General features: G+C 42.5%; 2 protein-coding genes across 2 annotated transcripts; both read left to right on the top strand.

Moving 5' to 3' along the window:
• Window positions 1–1,941: 1,941 nt before the first annotated feature.
• Window positions 1,942–5,771, top strand: dynll2b (dynein, light chain, LC8-type 2b). Its single transcript, XM_080779945.1, has 3 exons — window positions 1,942–2,065; window positions 4,421–4,557; window positions 5,055–5,771. Exons 2-3 carry the CDS (start codon window positions 4,426–4,428, stop codon window positions 5,190–5,192), a joined length of 270 nt encoding a protein of 89 aa, XP_080636071.1. The 5' UTR covers window positions 1,942–2,065; window positions 4,421–4,425; the 3' UTR covers window positions 5,193–5,771.
• Window positions 5,772–7,418: 1,647 nt separating this feature from the next.
• heatr6 (HEAT repeat containing 6) lies at window positions 7,419–19,714 on the top strand (the record flags this gene model as incomplete). The annotated part of the gene is made up of 20 exons (XM_080781128.1): window positions 7,419–7,700; window positions 8,526–8,633; window positions 8,856–8,996; window positions 9,379–9,494; window positions 9,768–9,882; window positions 10,009–10,110; window positions 10,596–10,742; window positions 10,931–11,190; window positions 11,507–11,681; window positions 12,221–12,427; window positions 13,160–13,259; window positions 13,767–14,173; window positions 14,343–14,465; window positions 14,559–14,645; window positions 14,827–14,961; window positions 15,073–15,195; window positions 15,701–15,825; window positions 16,014–16,110; window positions 16,899–17,103; window positions 18,746–19,714. The coding sequence occupies 20 exons, from the start codon at window positions 7,419–7,421 to the stop codon at window positions 19,336–19,338; spliced, it is 3,648 nt and encodes a 1,215-aa protein (XP_080637254.1). The 3' UTR covers window positions 19,339–19,714.
• Between the last annotated feature and the right edge of the window lie 104 nt (window positions 19,715–19,818).

Below are 19,818 nucleotides of genomic sequence, written 5' to 3'. Positions count from 1 at the left end.
ATCCATCACACTAGGTTTGAGATTTGACACTATAAACTTATAAAATGTTGTAAAATGTAAAACATCCCTAAAGTACAATACGGCTTGCTGGTGTAACAGGATTCTGCTATTTAAAAAAAAATCTTTAAGTTTTGTATGTGGGCCCTAGCACAAAATATCTTCATATGAGTATCTGTGGCCAAATACCTGGTGATTTGGGGGTTTCACAGAAGTTTAATTATAATTTAACTTTAAGGAATCTGGTCCGTGACATGCCTGCAATTACATAGAGAGCAAGTGTATATGAAATAAACATGCATATTTATGTATGTTAAGGACAAATGTCCACTATTTATGAACAAAGAAAGGTTACTCCTAGCCTTTTTTCTTTACTTTATCTATGAAATTATGTAATTATGTATTTGTATAATATAGGCTTAGTTAGTAGAGCACAAACCTACGTTCAACACACTATAAAAAGTATTTTTATCATGAGTACTGAGCTCTGGTAGAGCGGGGCGACTAGCACCTCTAGGATTATTTACTTATTTTTCACCTTTTTTTTTACATTCCAGGTGTGAATGTGAGTTCATAACTATTATTGTGAAGTAATATGTTTGGGAATAGGCTCATTTGAGTGTGGGGGGCCAAATTGTTAGTGAAAGTTTAATGTATGCTACTAATGGACTGGACCGAAAACACCAAGGCCCTCGCCTCTACAGGAAGGGACAGCGCAAGCTGTTCATAACTTCATCCTCACCAGGTATGCAACAGGCTGCTGCAGGTGTTTGTAAAGTCTGTACTGACCAACGAGTGTCCTCTTCTTCTTTGCCATGGTTTGATCATCACAAGGAACAAACTGAATAAGGCAAGATGATGATGAGGAAGGCTAGCTTCCGTAATTGGACAACCTGGAGAGGATGAGGAGGAGGAAGTTATCCTGATGAACCACTCCCACTACCCTCTATTAGTCAGTCCTTTGTTCCAATAGTCATCAGACTCCATAACTCTTCTCCCTTCTGGCTCCAAAACTGTGGAATGCACTTCCCATGGCAGTCAGAACTGCAGCATCACTCCCAATCTTCCGCCGTAGTCTGAAAACCCACCTTTTCAGACTCCATCATGGCCCATAGCACTTACTCTACCCTAGATAGCACTTCTGTAGACTTAGATAGCATTTGAAACAGACTTATAGCATGTTATGTAGACAGCACTAGAATTGCATTGTATATAGTCATAGCACGCCATAGTACATATGTATAGCATAGTAGTATATATGTAAAGTTTATACGTATAAATTTCATTATATAGATATTCCACTGTTACTTTCTTAGCTTACGCATGTTTCATGATGAATGTTTTTATGTGATGTATTCCCATGCTTTTGTTCTTGCTTAATGTAAGTCGCTCTGGATTAAGAGCGTCTGCTAAATGCCTAAATTGTAAATTGTAAAATTGTAATAACCAATTAAGCCCCCATATGTTCTGTACTTGTATAGAACATTATGTACCATTCATTGTCAATGGCATTCAATGTTTGTGTAAAGACACACATTCAAAGCTGGCCATTCATTGTCAATGGCATTCAATGTTTTTGTTTGTCTTTAAGACAATATTTGTGTTTACACAAACCCAAGCTCTGGTCCATAGCTCTATGCCTTGCAATGGCATTAGAGCTATGGATCAGAGCTACACAAACCCTCAAAGCTGGACACATAGGAAATAGAAGAATGATTAACCATGTATGTAGTGAAGCAATTATTCTAGCTGTGTAGAGCCTATATAATATAGGTCGATATTATTAGAATATCAGTGCATGAAGAATGAGGATCAACGATAAGGATAAGTAGGGATCAATCACTCTCCCTGGGGGCGCAACGGTGCATTCTGGGTGGAAATAAGATGCGGCCGGTGGGCCGCTAGTGGAAAACGCCAGCAGTCGGGCGGCGGCCTGAGTCGAACCAATAACAAAAGCGATGCAATGCAGAAGGCGGAGCAGACCCTTACGTCGCATGTAGCAGCATAAATGAGCAATAAACGAACTGTCAAAGCCTACTCAACACACGCTGAGCTTCATTGATAGACGGTAAGCATGGATGATGATTGCATGGCGGGTGATGTGGGTTCAATGATTGTTAGTTAACCAGAACCCGAGCGAAATTAATTGATGTACGCACTGTTGTTTGCAGTGTTGTTTGCAAGATCATTGAATTGGCTTACAATTTGTAGGCGTTCACAAAGTTGAATGATTCTCATGAGCCAGCGTCTAAACTTGTAGAGTGTATTGCTTTATCTTATCTACTAATGGGGCTTTGTTGCAATGTCATGCTCCCACAGTTGGAACTGTTTTAACTGTAGATGTTGTGAACCTGCATGATTTACTTGTCGGGAGAGTCGTATAATTATCCACGTAAGTTATGTCTATGCGAATGGGCAGGTGTTTCGGACAGCGAGGCCTTTAAGCACATTCCTCCCAGGTTCATCATCGGCTTTATTCGGCTATGTTAGTGTTTCTCAAACCTTTTAATTTACCCCCCAATTTGATATGCTTAGGCCACGGATGCCCAATTGGAATGGCCCAATCTACACTATAAAATGATCAGTATTTAATTCTGAGAAAGTACAGATCCAAGTGGTTCCACTTGTACACTCCTGGATTTACAGGGACCCAGCTTAATTATTTAGCTGGGGACCTGGTGGCCCCCAGACCCCACACTGAGACCCAGTGATGTTGTGTATTTAGTACTTTATTTAAGGACCTCACTGACAACCACATTGGACTTTACAGGAAATGCTGGCTAATGAGTGCGTGCAAAATTGAAATTATGCTCGCACACAGAACAGAGGGGGACACTGGCCCAAGGAGCAAGGGAATGGACTCTTGAGTTGTTTGTCTTCTTTCCTTAAACATGAGCTTCTGGGGAAACTATTTTTTTTTTAAGATATTTTTTTGCGGCTTACACCTTTTATTGTTTTTTAACTATTGCATTTTTAATCTGATAACATAATTGGTGCTTCATCATTGTTCTTGACTTCATGGGCTTGTCATACCTGAGAGTGAGACAAACTTATAGGTTCAGTGATGTAAATAGGTTTTCAATGTAATGGGTCCCAGGGGTGGTCTTTTAGATGGGTCCCATGGACATTTTATGAGTCCCGCTTCAACGACGTTAGGAGTCATATTTTGTCATTTTTACAAATTGCAGCATTTAACTCCCATTTCATCTTTTATGGTTGTATTCATGTAGAAATAAACACAATTCTAAATCTGACAATTGCAAAGAGTTATGCAAACAACAGTGCAAAGTATATGCAAACAAAGTAAATTAAATGGAATGAAATTACAGTACAGTACAGTACTGAGTACAGTAGTGCGTCCATGGATCCATTATCAATAATCTGTGTTTTGGGATGTAAAATGTACCCTATTAGCATCACTAGTTCACAATGGGATGGTGTTCTCTTTTGTAGAGTAACGTATAAGCTAATTCTCTTGTGCTTTAACTACATAAACCCCAGCATCTGTATTCTGGTAAACTGCTGAAAGTACAGTATTGGGTTAAGAAGTGGTTCATTTCAATTCCCAATACTATTTTAAGTTAACCGCTGCTTGGTACATCACAAAGGGGAGTTAACACATCACCCCACTACAACTGACAGCTCATGGAATTCACATTACATTTCGTTCATCACTTTGCTGGTGAACTATCCACAATACTACCTTTTGTAGAAATTGTTTACATAATAACCACATTTTTGCTTGTGTGTAGGTATTTGACGGTGTTCCTTTGCAATGCTTAAATTAGCTGGGGATTTGGACTCAAATGTGTTCAAAGGAGTTGACTCTAGTGCTTTGTACTGTTGTCAATATGGCTGGCAGAGAAGAGGGCTCCATTCCATCTCCTACAGATGATCAATTCTGTTGAGTTCTCTGAAGTAGAATTTGCTGCCATACCTTGTAAGCAAACCTTGGTGTGTACTGTATTATCCTGCTGGGAGAAAGAAAATGCATTTGTAGATGAATTAACCGTTGCCATGGTGTGATACTTGCAGCGTACATGACTGTTTCCATCAAGTGGTTCAATGAGTGCCAGAAAAACTGATACATTCTTCTGGATTCATTTAACACAAATTACAATGACTGTGTTAAATCCCTTTAACAGTACAAGTCAATTAAGAACCAGTGGGAAACTCGAAATTAAGAAGTTGTTGAAAGGAAATAGATCATGATGATTGTTTTCTCTGAAATATGACAAGAAGGGAATTTATCCAGATTCCAAAGGCAGCATTTGAGAATTTGTGAAATTCTAAACCTGCCCCTACGTTTGCAACTGCTGATTATTGTAGGTTTATTATATTATCTGTCTTTATTTATTTTTTACTATGATTTGCCTCAAGCTGCTGTCACGTTTATCCTGTCTCTTTATCTGTACTTCTGTAGCGATCATGAGTGACAGGAAGGCAGTGATAAAGAATGCAGACATGTCTGAGGACATGCAGCAAGATGCAGTGGACTGTGCTACACAGGCCATGGAGAAGTATAACATCGAGAAGGACATTGCTGCCTATATCAAAAAGGTACCCGGGACAAAGAGTTCAGCATTATTAAAGGAATGCTCTGCAAATTTATGAACCTTTCGTCAATTTGTGCCTTAACTGTCGAGCAATAGAAACATCTTGATTGCATGCAATTCCGTCTGAGAAAATGTAGTCGTCGTCCCGTGAATACAGACAGCCCTTTGCTGTCACTTCATGTAACAGCAAAGGACTCATAAGTCTTGGTACTCAAACAGTTTACAAGACTATTGTTTCTACGGAAGGGATAATGTCTGTCTGTAGTTTTCATGTGACTACGTCACTGTGTGGACAATATGTGGTGCCTTTTGATTGGCGGCTTCTGTGATGAAGAGTGTGTATTGACTGACTGTGTGTGTGTGTGTGTGTGTGTGTGTGTGTGTGTGTGTGTGTGTGTGTGTGTGTGTGTGTGTGTGGGGGGGGGGGGGCTGTTGGTTTATATACACTTGTATAATGCCCTCTAGTGTAATATAATCTACATTGTTTTTTTGTTCGTTCAGGAGTTTGACAAGAAGTACAACCCCACATGGCATTGCATCGTGGGAAGGAACTTTGGCAGCTATGTGACACATGAGACAAAGCACTTCATTTACTTCTACCTGGGTCAAGTGGCTATTCTCCTCTTCAAGTCTGGCTGAAACCAACACATGCCTTGTTAACCCCACTTTTATTTCCAACCCCAACATGCCTGACCCAATGCTATGTTTGCCCAAGCCTTTTTTCTTTTCAGATCGTCTGCTTTAGCCCCCCTTCCCGCCACACTCCCTCTGCCTTACGTTTTGTTTTCAATCTCCCCCTTTTTATTTTTCTACCCACCACACTAACAACGATGGTGGATGGAGCGGTGCTCCTGTTTGGACTGTGATACAGATGGCTAGGGGCCATTCTCATGAACATGCACACACCCACATACACTCAACACGACACAGACAATACACTCACTCACTCACTCACTCACTCACTCACTCATTCATTCAGAATGCTCATTGTTCTAGCATAATACTGACTCATACTTTCCAAACATTATTTGGCTGTGCACTGATGCATGGACCTTGTACATTAGTTCATATGTATACGTTGTATGATACATTGTTTTTCATGGAAATGCCTAGCAACAGGAGATTTTTGTTAAAATGCCTAAGTTTCTGTATGGTTATCGCACAGTTTGTGTAAAATGTCTTTACTGTTGCTTATAATGAATAAAGAGTAGTATGCCAAAGGATTAAACGACTTGTACTATCTTGAATATTGATCTGAACATTGTGATGCTCTGAACATTTAAACGGGCATGTAAGCTACAATTAAAAGACATGCAAATGCCCGACAAGGTAACAAATTTTAATGTAGTCTGTTTGCTACTGATGTTTGGGTTAGAGATTATAAATTCATGTATGAGATGAGCCGCATACAATTAAGACTACTTTGCTGTCGTTATTTGTTTCTGCTACGCTGGCCATGGCACGGAAAAGATTACTTTTTTCCGTGACATAATTCAAACATCTTGTTTCAGTAAGCCTATGAAGATTACAAATTGTCAGTACATGTCCTCCAGCAGGTACTCTATGTCAGGCATGTGGCATGGTATACAGCTTGCTAGGCATAGGCTAGATACAGAAATAGCCCGTCCTCTTAAAGACATTTTGTGAGGCTGCCAATTCAAAAAAGTGGAAAATTGCCTCTTCACTTAATGGACAAATCACTCCCACGGTCCCACCTGTTTATTCTGACTGCTTTTTTCTAGTGCTGATCAGCATAGAGCATATGTCATGTTTAGCTCTACACTATATGACAAAGTCAGACACTTCACACTAGACGGTAGACACTAATTATTTGTTTGTTCCAGTAAATGGAAACCTTAATGCTACAGGCTTAAAATTCTAAACCTAGACAATTGTGTCCTTGCAGTTTAGTGGAAACTGTTTATGGAATTATGTCCGTTTCATGTTTCAGAATGACAATCCCTGCACCCCGTGCCCCCATGCTCCCCAACAATTTGGCAACAACTGTTTTGCTGAGGTGAGTGAGGAACAACTTGAAGTCATGGTTCACATGACGCTCACATGACAGTCATGTTTCAGGGCTACAACTTGACCAGCCTGCAGTGCACAGAGCCCTGGTTTTAACCCTATTGAATACCTCTGGAATTAGAACAGCAAATGCTAGCCAGGCCTAATGGCCCACTCACTAATGAATGCTCTTGTGGCTGAATGGAAGAAAATTTAACTGCAATGTTTCAACTAGTGAAAAAGCTATCCCAGAATTTAAAAAAAAAGAAAATCATGATTCTGTAATTCGTTGTTTTGAATGATGTTTGCATTATCATTAAATAAATCAGAAAAAAAGAAGCTATCCCAGAATAGTGGAGAATGTAGCAGCAAAGGGGGACCAACACCATGATGTCTGGTGTTGTCATGTTCTCCACGCACATGTCTCAACTGAATCAACACCATGACTCTTAAAGGACCATGGGTGGTCTACCCAAATCACTACAAAATCCATCGTGCATACAATTCTATATTGTTGTTACAAATACAAATGTGTCTGCTCGTTGTTTTGTTTCTTCCCATTTCATTTGTTTACCCCGTATCCTGGGTGAAATTAGCCTCGGTCCCAGGCTGGGTGAAATTGGTATCCTGACCTGAAATTTTATTTCCCGTCTATAAATAGAGCTGGACTGCTGGAGAGAACCAAAACAAAACACTAGTATCAAAACAGACAAAAACTGAAAAAAGAAACCTGTGACATTTAACTTGACCGGTAGATGGCACTGACAATTCTTGGACGCAACGTCTCTGCCGAAAAGCCAACAGACGAAGAAGATTCATACACGGAAATAGCAAATATAGACCTTTTTTTCTGGAAGTATGGCGGCTACGCTTAACTTTCTGCCGGCCTCGAACAATTGTAATACCACTGTATGTCCTCCGGTAACTCTGTCTGTAGATGCCGTGCCCTTCACACCCTCCCCGGCTTCAGAAGGTATAGTTTCGGACGCCGGGTCTCAGTTTTCTCGCTGTTCCTCCAGGCTGAGGTGTCTGCGGAGCGACTCAGTCAGTCTGAGAGAAGAACTCAACCTGCTGTTTGACCAGCTCATCTCTGAGAACTACAACAAAACCCTAAATCCCACCATCACTATACGACCAGAGGTATTACGCTTCTGCTGCATCAGTTCAGCTTGGGCTGCTTTCATGCTTGTCCATTTAATGGCTTCTGGCATCTGTTATAGATAAATCCATGGAAGATGATTTGTAAAATGATGCTGCTGGGCTCTTCAGTGTGGCAGTATGCTGTGGAATGTGGACTAATATTTGTAGACATAGAGAAGATTACACCAGCCTTGTTATGTTGAGCAAGACTACAACCCCTCTGAGGGTGTGCTACTGTGCTTACTGTGCTACTCAGCTAATTGGTCCACTAGTGGACAGTGGTGGTGATTATAACTTTGATCAATTAACACAGGATTTTACAGCAATAATGGTCTACTGGTCCAGTCCAGTGGAACCTGTTCCAGACGGAGCAAATTCAACAGGCCCCCCTGTTGTATAGGTTTCCATTCATTTGCCATTCTGCCTGAATGTACAGTTACTTGAAGGCATAATTTTATAAATGATTAATATACCGGTCCGGTACACATTATTTATATATGTATACTCAAAATGCTGTGTTGTATTGCACACTGCAAGTTGCTGTGGTCTCTGATACATGGTATGACATAATATTACTATGCAAGCTTGAGTGTGAAACCATAAAGAGTTACTTTTCTCCTCCAAATGATCCAGAGTACGGTACCCTACTGGCCTGAATATAAGGCATTTTCTTCCAATGGAAATATCTTAAAAAACGGGGTCATATTATAATCGGGGACTAGACTATTTTACATTTAATGTTCTTTTTCCACAAATGAGTCTTATAATCAGAGTCGTCTTATATTTGGCACAATACGGTAATTATGATGTAATTTTTCCTTTCAGGATGTGTGTGCCTTGCTGAGACACGCAAGCAGTCTGGTGCCACTAAGTCAAGAACATCTAGTGGTCAAACTATGCCAGTTAATGCACCATCTGCTCAATCAACTGAAGGTATGACTGTTTTATGACAGTCACCCAGTGGTGTTTAGGGATGAGCCACTTTCACTTTTACTATGAGGCTTTAAGCTGAGTTTAGATGATTGGGGAGATAAGTAAAACCTCCCTCTCCCTCATGATAATCAAAGAAGACACAAAAATGTAATGATACATAAAATAAATACAAAAATAAGAATACTTTGTGTTCACTCACTGTTTTTATTTGATCTCTTTTAGGTAATTGTAGATGAGCAGACATTGACTGTGTTGATTAGTTACACTGTCCGTGCATTAAGTGTGTGCAGTACGTGGACTCACCTGGAAGTGCTGCTGGCCCTCTCCACAGTAGTGTATGGGAATGGACCTCAATGCCAGAAGGTAGGTGTTTGTTTGGGTGTGTCACACCATACTTGTTGATTGTCAAGTTGACAACTACTGTACATTCTTGATTTTATGTTCTGAGTACATGGCATGGTTTCTATCCTTGCAACACTTTAATTCCAAACACTATCTTGAACACTTCTACCTCGGGTGTTGGGAGCAGCTTGGCTTTCAGGGTGTGACAGGGAGGCTTTTTATTTAGCCTTTTGGTGGGTAGTCCACAAGTTTGACTGACTGTATGTTCTTTTCTTTATTGAGTCAGATAAATTGAGTAGAAGAAGCACTCAAGAAAGATACAGTTCTGGAGTTCTATGACGTATTAGTGGGTCATCATTACAGGTCCTTGATTTGAGTTACTGAGTGATTTTCTTTTTTGTAGCACCTTGGTGAGTTACTGAGTGAGGATGGAGTCCTGGTACGCTACAGCTCCCCATCTCAACCCAATGTGGAGTTACGGCGTGCAGCACTTACCTGCATGGCCAGTGTCTGTCTCGGGTAGGTCTTCCCAGTCTTAGAAGATTTAAGCGGACTATTGTAACTATTATTACGTGGCTTATGATTGGCCTTTTAGCTCCATAGCAATTGTAATTTGTGATAAATGCAAAACAAAAAGTGTTGAGCAAATGTCAATGTTGCTGCTTTTAGGATAATTGTGTGTGTGTGTGTGTGTGTGTGTGTGTGTGTGTGTGTGTGTGTGTGTGTGTGTGTGTGTGTGTGTGTGTGCGTGTGTGCGTGCGTGCGTGCGTGCGCGCGCGCGCGCTTATGTAGGATTCCTGGTCATCCCCCTGTGGAGGACCAATACAGGAATACATGTTTTAGAGCGTTCCTGCAAACACTGCAATCAACCAAACCCCCCCAAACTGACGAACTCTTCTACTGCACGGTATGAATTTTAGTTTAGATTAGGTTATTTTAGTTGTATTTGTTTTTAGTTGTGGTAGTAGGTACTACTAACTAATATTATAATATAGTTTGGATTATTGTATCTCACATTTTGTTTTGTGTGCAGGTGATTCAAGGAGCATTGAAGGGTCTTCAGTGCTATCTATCAGGTGGGAAGTGGAGATTTGGTGGAGGGGAAGAGCTTGGGTCTGTGCTTGCCACACTAAAGGTATTATCTATTACACTTTTATAAATGTATCAATATATTACATGTTTGCACCGATGCTGGAAGTCCTGGAATATACCTAAACTTTATTGGACTTGGTAACTCTTGCTCTCACAAAATACATATAACATAATAAGAACATGTAATGTAGCAATGTCTGAAAAGAGAGGCTTTAAAAAAAAACTTGACATTATGCACCTTCTTAGTATTTTCTTAACATTTATTTTCAGAATTTTGCGTCATTAACCTTTAATTACCGCATAGTACTGAAATATAGTTATTTTCTTTAATTTAAAATAGTTTTAGTTTAATTATACAATGATGCTAGTCACTTCTACTAAACCCATTATATTTGATCCTATTCTGTATGTTATTCTGCTACTGGACATTGCAACATGGACAATGGACAATTGGACATACTAGTATTCATATCCACGTGGATATGAATGCAAGATTTATTGTGTAACATTTTGCTGTATGTTCTGCAGAGGCATATGTTTCAGGGAGCTCCAGGTGTGAATATGGAGTGGCCGGCGGTTCTCTACCCAGCTCCTCTTCCTCAGTATGAGGGTCTGTCCTCACCTAAACCCGCTGAACCTCAGAAGGAAGCTTCCGCACCAGGAAAAGCCTCGGGGGTGAGACTTTATAAAAAAGCTTTTATTCCTTTTTGTGTCCTTTCTATAATAGGCCCCTGTACTCAGAAAACAATCACACTGGTGGTGTCGGTGTGATTGTAAAAAGAAAACATTTAGACCTAGATCTTACTTAGCACCACCTTAATAAGAGTGTTTAAAATAGCCTTTGCTAAATGTCTCTGTGGCAGAACAAGAAGAGGAAGTCCAGAGGGAAGGGGAAGAAGACCGCTGTAGAAGAGAAAGGAGGGGAGAACGAAGATGAAGATGAAGCGCTGCCTGTTGTTCAGAAAGGAGGTAGAGGAGGAGGCAGAGGTGGTGGTGGTGGAGGGGGAGGAGGAGGAGAGTCCTGGTCTAAAGCCCCTGCTCCTTCTCTATACCCCTCCTGTAAGATGAGCAGTTCTGAATCAGAGTTTTCAGACCCAGAAGGGGGAATGCAAAGCAAACTGAGGTAAAATAAAGTCATGCATTTGGTCACAGTTTCTTTGATTGTTTTGAGAACAAGGTGTGAAATTGCTAACAAAATGTACAGTAGAAAATGAATGGAATGAGGATACTTAACAGAGCAGCACTTTATTTTGTTGGGAAAACAGAATATGTCAAATGATTGTTCATTGTTTATTGATATTTTGCTATGTGGCCATGAGTAGTTATTCAAATTTTACGTAAGCTAATGTAATTGCCCAGGCAGGCACACAGGTAGAACAACAAGTGCATGTTTTTTTTAATGCTGTGTGAGCGGTCACTTCAGCGTTCGACTCTTTCAGACTTTACCATGCTCGTGTGCGTCAGGGCGCGCTGCACTGCTTGCTGGCAGCGGTGAAGGCAGTCGAGAAGAAGACTCTGTATGGATACTGGTCGTCCTTCATCCCTGATGCTCCTATAGGAGGACCACCGGCCCTCACCCTCCACACCATTATGCTGAAGGACCCCTCGCCCAAGGTGAAGCACACACTTGTGTGTGTCTGTGTGAGTGTTGGGTCTTGTGTGTTGCGAGTAGAGCAAGACCGATATGTCGGTTTGGCCAATACAGTATATAGACTTTTTGGCGACCCCGGTATCAGCAATATTATTCAGCCGACGTGTCTATCAAAAGGTTGTTTGTTTATTATGTGATATGCTTATAAGATTTAGTTTTGATTTTGTAATGCTTGCTTGGGCTTTTCTGCCTTTTATTGGATAGTACAGTTGAGAATGACAGGAAACGGAGTGACACTCAGCAACAGTAATCGGCTCGGGAATCGAACACGTGACTCGATTTCAGGTCGCATTTGAGCCTTTATGTGGTATGCGCCTTAACCACTAGGCCATTGGCGCCCCTATTTTTTGATATGGTCAAAACATCAATAATCTGTTGTCTAGGACTCTCCAACATCGGGATCAGCATCAGACCCCAAAATCTGGCATCTGTCAGGCTCTAGTCGAACTTTTGAGTGTCTGTGTGTATTATTTACCCCTTCACCTCTGTCGTCATCCTCCAGGTGCGTGCTTGTGCTCTCCAGGTGTTATCCGCCCTCCTGGACGGCTCTCGTCAGTTCCTGGGCGTGGCCGAAGACACGTCGTCTCCCCGTACATCTTTCACGCCTTTCTCCTTCACTGTGGCTACCACCATCAGAGAGCTGCACCGCGCACTGAGCCTGGCTCTGCTGGCCGAGACCTCCTCTCACACACTCACGCAGGTCATAAAGGTATAAACACACGCACACTGTTTTTTATTATACACACCATATTTTACCGTGTAAGATAGCATTGGTATTCTGTGACTGTTACCGTTACTGCGGCAGTGGCTCAGGAGGTATGGCAGCACTCTGTGTCTGAAGATCTAAAGATCACTTCCGGTTCACTTCTCCATACTTGGTGTCGAGTACGGTGTACCTGAGCAAGACCCAGTACCCCTAATGGACTCTTCTCTAAACCCCACCCCAAAAGCCATTACACTGTCATGTTATTTCTCCCACACACAAACAATAGGAATATCACTAACTATGAACCAGCAACAGATTCCACATACCCAGGAACACCACTTTTCCTAAACTGAAATCAACACATCAATGACTAGATTAGAAGCGATTTTTAAACTTTTGCTATTGAAATTATCAATTATTTATATGGAGAAATCCCGTAATTTAACATGCATCTCAATGGGTGTCAAGCACAGCTTGCCAGTCCTTGGTCTGGCAGCATGGAGTGGGTGGAGCTTAGCGAAGGGTCCATTGTTCCCTGTGTGCTGTAACAATTGATTATTTTATTGATTACTTTTTTGATTAATTGAATAATGGAGAAGTGTGTGTCTGTGTTTTTTATTTATTTATATATAGATTTGATAAATGTTGTATATATCAATAACCACAAGATGGTAAAATTCAGAGAAGTAATTATCTCCAGGGATGAGTACAAATACTAATTGTTCTTTATTCCAGTGTTTGGCCTACCTGGTGACCAATGCTCCCTACCAGCGGCTGAGACCTGGTCTGCTCACTCCTATATGGAAACAGATCCGTCCATATATACATGACAGAGGTGAGAGATCTTTCCAACCTGGTGAAAAAGAGCTTTAATGATGCTAGTCTGCTGTGTATTGTAGTTGTACACAGATGGTTTAAAGCCTCTGTTCAGTCTGACATGTGGATGTCGTGTGGATGACAATGCTTTATTAATAATAAAATTTTAATTTCAGTATAGCTTTACGTTTGGTGTCATGTTCCGATCTCATCATTCCCTCTGTATCACACCCAGAAGCGTAGTGTCCATTCGGCCACTCGGGCACATGCCCAGTCAATTTAGATCCTTCGCAGTCTAGCCTGTAAAAAACGTGGTCGAAAAACAAAACAACAAAGGATACATTTGGTACCGGCAGCCCCTCACCACTATGCATGCAAATTTCTGTTGTAGCGAACCACAGCAAGCCACATTCGTTTTCAAATGGCACCCGTTAGCAAGTCTGAAAATCAGCCAGTGTTTTGCCTCTTGTGTCTTTCACAGCCCATGATCCTAAACAACCCCTCACCTGCCTCTTCTCCTTTTCAGACGTGAATGTGCGTGTGTCGGTCCTGACACTCTACGGGGCGCTGGTAATGACCCAGGCCCCTCTCCCAGAGGTACAGCTCCTCCTCAGACAGCCAGAGGGCAGCAGCAGTGCGGGCTCCTTTACGCCGCAGGAAGCCGCGCTCAGCTGGAGACAAAGAGATGGAGTCCCTTCGCCCTCACGCACGCCAACCGCACACTCTCAGCACAACCCACAGCGCCCACCGCATACCCCTTCACCTCGCACTCCTCACACCCCGAGCGAGATGGAGGCCAGTCCGCCGTGGCTGCTGCAGTTGTGCATTTCCCTGGTGATTCAGCCCAGGGAGGACCAATCAGACAGTGAGGGAGTAGGAATGGGTGGAGCTGTTTCTCTGGAACCTGCCCCTGTCCGCCTGGAGGCCCTTCAGGTGAGAGACTGTCTTTAGGTAGACTTCCAATGACAATGATCATATGAGAAGCTTTCTTTGTATTTTGTTCTTCTCTGACTGTTCTGTTAGCCTATTTCTGTCTGTATCCTATTAATTCCCCCTATCTTGTCCCTATTTCTCCACTTGCATATGTGCGTGTGTGTTCCAGGTGCTAGCTCACCTGGTGCGGGGTTACTTCTCTCTAGCCCAGGTGTGTCTGTGTGAGATGGGCCAGGTGAGTGCTCGCTGCCTGCGTGAGCCAGAAGCCGCCATACAGCTCCATGGAGCCAAGGTACCATGAACACCCTTTAGGCTGTGGTCATTGACATGCATGAGCTCTGCATTCATGCAGCATCAGCATCATCTTTTCCTTCTGCTCTTTTAGTTACTGGAGGAAATGGGGATGGGTATCATCCAGCAGTATAAAGCAGAGAGCACTGTGCCTGAGAGTTCCAGGGTTCCCATGACTCAGGTAATTACAAACCTGTCTTTATGCATTTTAATGCATGCATGGCTCAATTCATATTTATTTAGTTGATTAGTGCTTTGCTCTGAAGAGGTTGTAGAAATGTGGTGTTACACATTGAATGTACTTAAAATGTTTTGCTTGATATTGGCGTCTGGACAACAACCCGTACAAACCGCGACTGTAGGTGGTGAAGTTTTGGTCTGACATGTTGAGTGGACCGCTGAACGGAGCCCTACAGAGCGAGCAGCACCCCACCCTGCAGACCAGCGCCTGTGATGCTCTGTCCTCCATACTGCCACAGGCCTTCACTCAGCTGCCCGTGAGTTCTTATACAGCAAATGTTGCAAACGCCTTTCAAATGCATTGCCAGGTTTCATAAATGCACCAGGGTTAAGATTTGAGTATTGTTTTGATTTATTCTTGTGTTTAGGATAAGATGCAGATGATGTGCATCACGGTTCTTCTGGGGCTGACTTACAGCGACAACGCTCTGGTGAAGGCAGCAGCTGTCAGAGCTCTGGGAGTCTACATAGTCTTCCCCTGTCTCAGAGAGGTAGGTGATTACTTTACCCATAAACCTTTTTATTAGAGCTGCAAAATAATGAGATGCTTGTGATGTGAACATCGTTTTATCGTGGAGATTAGGGGAACCAAATTATTGTAAAATCTCTCTCCATAATACTATCTAATACTAACTATACTAATAATACTATACTATACTATTACTATAATATACTATACTAGTATAATACTAAAGCAGAACATTGGGTTTTCCTGGTGGCTCAACAGTAATCTGTGCTCCTTGTGAGCCGTGTGCACCAGAGTTTCAATCAGACTCCTGTCATGTCTCACATGTCTCCTTTCTCTTCCTTTGGTTTCCCAAATAATTATAAAATGCTTCAATATACGGTACTATGATTTGTAATCGTGGAAATTAGAATAGCAGTACGGTATATGCTTATACATATACTTACTATTATGTGTACAACCCAAACATTATCTCCTCATATCCGTATTGTTACCAAGAGGTAACTTATCCCCCCTTCCTGTTTTTGCAGGATGTGATGTTTGTTGCTGATACTGCCAACACCATCCTCACCGCCCTGGAAGATCGTTCTCCTAATGTGCGTGTCAAGGCGGCCTGGTCATTAGGCAACCTCACCGATACACTCATCATCAATATGTAAGTAAGCATACGCACAGATGTTAAATGTGCTGTTGAAAGATCAACTACTCCCATTTCAAAAACATTTACAGAGCAAAAACGGAAATGAATCACAGTTGTGTGGGTTTGTGGGTGCATGAGTATGCATGGGGAAAAAATGCCCAAGTAAATTTTCACATGCCATCATGACTTCTCTAACTCGCCAGGGAGAGCCTAGGTGTGGAGTTCCAGGAAGAGTTGTCAGAGATGCTACTGCTAAAGATGCTCCAGTCAGCCACTAAAGCCTCAGCAGATAAGGACAAGGTGAGACCACTCAAACATGTATTACAACACAGCTTTGCAAAAAGTTGGTGAGGACCCATATGTGGGTTGTGGATCCATTTTTATGGGTTGTGAGTGTATTTCCTTTTATATTTTGTTTTTGATTATTATTATTTCAAAAGATTTAGAAGAAAGCACACATTTTCATCAGTTAAAAACAAATCCCAGAGATAGCCAATTGTACAAACCAGATCTTTTCAGGTCTTCAAATCTAATTTAAAGTGGTCTCCATATATTATATGGGCATGTTACGTTTGACACCCACCTTCCACATTTTCTTTGACACCTACTGTCCACCCAAATAACATTTTAATATAAGATGGTGGTCCTAATGCATATCATCAACGTGGGGGTCCATGAGACCATGACATTCAAAAGGTTGAGAATCACTGTATTACAGTATTGCACATACGTTACTTGCACAGAGCTACGTAACAGTAGTGTGCATCACAGCCCTGAAAAATATTTCTGATATATGAAATATGTCTGTTCTGCAGTGATATCAGTAGTCTGCTTTTCTGCCTACATTGTCACGATCATGCGACGCATTGTGAGCTTGTAGATCTGCTATTTTCGAAAGCTTATTCTACATTTGAAAACTTGAAATGGGCCATTCTGGATAATTAGTACTAGTATTTAGTATTAGTAGTACTTTTTGGTACTTTAAGTACATTTTGATAACCAATACTTTTGTACTTTTACTCAAGTAAATTTTGAATTCTGGACTTTAACTTTCTACATTGCATTTTCTACCACCGCTTCCTCCCCAGGTGAAGTGTAACGCAGTTCGAGCTCTGGGTAACCTGCTGCATTTCCTGCGCTGTGGTCAGCTGACCCGTGCAGCGTTCCAGCGGCCGCTGGAGGACGCTGTCCGTGCCCTGGTGCACACCGTCCAATCAGAGGCCACCATGAAGGTGCGCTGGAACGCCTGCTATGCACTGGGAAACGCCTTCAGAAATCCTGCCTTGCCTCTAGGTAATAAAACACTCACTGTAAAGGTAGAAATTAATACGTTGTTGCTGTCAGGCAGAAACCTTGTATCAGCCTGTGGCACTGTTGACGTGTTGTGGAAGTCCAGGTTTTTGCTTTGATAGCGGCCTTAATCTCATCTCTGTGGTTGGGTCTGGTGTCTCATCTTCCTCTGTGTGGTTGGGTCTGGTCTGGTGTCTCTCATCTTCTTCTGTGTGGTTGGGTCTGGTGTCTCATCTTCCTCTGTGTGGTTGGGTCTGGTGTCTCATCTTCCTCTGTGTGGTTGGGTCTGGTGTCTCTCATCTTCCTCTGTGTAGTTGGGTCTGGTGTCTCATCTTCCTCTGTGTGGTTGGGTCTGGTGTCTCATCTTCCTCTGTGTGGTTGGGTCTGGTGTCTCATCTTCCTCTGTGTGGTTGGGTCTGGTGTCTCATCTTCCTCTGTGTGGTTGGGTCTGGTGTCTCATCTTCCTCTGTGGTTGGGTCTGGTGTCTCATCTTCCTCTGTGGTTGGGTCTGGTGTCTCATCTTCCTCTGTGGTTGGGTCTGGTGTCTCATCTTCCTCTGTGGGGTTGGGTTTGGTGTCTCATCTTCCTCTGTGTGGTTGGGTCTGGTGTCTCATCTTCCTCTGTGTGGTTGGGTCTGGTGTCTCATCTTCCTCTGTGTGGTTGGGTCTGGTGTCTCTCATCTTCCTCTGTGGTTGGGTCTGGTGTCTCATCTTCCTCTGTGGGGTTGGGTCTGGTGTCTCATCTTCCTCTGTGGGGTTGGGTTTGGTGTCTCATCTTCCTCTGTGTGGTTGGGTCTGGTGTCTCATCTTCCTCTGTGTGGTTGGGTCTGGTCTGGTGTCTCATCTTCCTCTGTGGTTGGGTCTGGTGTCTCATCTTCCTCTGTGGGGTTGGGTCTGGTGTCTCATCTTCCTCTGTGGGGTTGGGTTTGGTGTCTCATCTTCCTCTGTGTGGTTGGGTCTGGTGTCTCATCTTCCCCTCTGTGGTTGGGTCTGGTGTCTCTCATCTTCCTCTTGACAATACAACACACGTTATCTATGGGCTTTAGTTAAGCATAGTATTGTGCTCTACAAGAGTGTCGCGAAAAAGTAGCAAAATATCAGATCTACAAGTGACGCGTTGTGAGCTTGTCGATCTGTTGTTATTTTTTAAAGTGGTTAAGTGTGTGTGTGGATTTTATAAATATTGAACCAATGTAAGAGCTTTTGAATAAATACTAACTACCGGTACGTTAGATTCATTGGAACGCAGGTCATTATTATTTTTATTTCCTGAATGTTTTGGATGGTATACAGCTTGAATATAATGTTCTCTTTAGTAACTTGTAATGACTAGTCCTTACCCGTTCTGAATATATGAAATATATGAATATATAATATTAGTGGTCCATGACATGAAAATGATGTTTCACAGTCAGCAATATTGTTGCTTATTCTAGATGTATTTTCGGATTTTCTGACTTTATCTGGCCTGTTAACATTTTCATAGACCTGGTTGCTTGTTTCCCTCTCAGTCAATGTGGCAACCCTGGTCATTGTTGATGATGTAGCTATTACTGTTTCACATACTCTTGGGTGTTTTGCAAAATATAACATCCTCAAACCATTATATCCCCCCCCCCCCCCCCCCCCTGGTCTTCTCCGTCAAGACTCTGCACCGTGGTCCAGGGATGCGCTCTCTGCCCTCTGCTGCGTCGTCACTTCTTGCAAGAACTTCAAAGTGCGCATCAAGTCCGCCGCTGCCCTCTCCATTCCCACCCTCCGGGCTTGCTATGGAGACGCGGAGCGGTTCGGCCACGTGTGGCGCTCCTTGGCCGAGGCCCTGGAGAACAGCGAAGACACCCATGACTTTCTGGAGTACCGTTACTGTGCCAGCTTACGCCACACGCTGTCGCAGGCTCTGCTGCACCTGCTCAGCCTCAGCCAATCGCAGGACATGTCCACCCTGGGTGCGTCGCTGGCTGGGGAGGCGGGGAGGGGCGTGCGTGAGCACCTGGTCAAATACCTCCTCGGAGAGGTGGGAGGAGAAGGGGTGGAGAGCACGGAGGGGGAGAAAGAGGGCGGTGACGTTGATCGCTCCAGCCCCCGGCAGAGAATACTCAGCCTGCAGGAGACTCTGAACAGACTGAAGGAGTTGAGGTTGGATGAAGAGGGGGACAAAGGTGCACAGGAGGTGGTCATAGACTTCCTGGAGGATTTGTTCAACAGCTGCGAGGAACTGAAAGCCGACTCCTCCACCTGACCACTGTCCCACTTTGGACGCAGCCTTCCTCTTGCTTTCACGCTTGAACCTGTGACCCCTGGTTGCATTAGGCCTGTCACAATTATTAAATAATCCTCATCATTGTTTCCATTTTGAAAAATGTTTGTATACATTTTCAAAAATTGTGGAAATAGCCGATTTACAAGCTCACAAGCATCTAGGTTGGCTATTTCCACTATTTAAACCAAAAGTATAAAATTATGCAATATAGCTTATTTTGACCTACATTGTATTTAATTATTATTTTGATAATTGGTATCGTTCATTGTCAGTCATTTATTTCTTTATTTAACTTATTTGTCATATCTGCCCTGTGCAGCTTTTTGTTTACAAAGCCTAAAAGCCAAACTTAATACTATTTTTATTAGGGATGCACCGAAAGGGAAATTCTTGGCCGAAACCGAATACCGAATATAAGAAACAGTTGGCCGAATTCCGAATATATTTAATATTATATAT

Source organism: Protomyctophum bolini, assembly GCF_963924005.1.
Source record: "Protomyctophum bolini genome assembly, chromosome: 13".
NCBI lineage: Eukaryota > Metazoa > Chordata > Actinopteri > Myctophiformes > Myctophidae > Protomyctophum > Protomyctophum bolini.
This window is presented reverse-complemented; position numbering and strand designations above follow the sequence as displayed.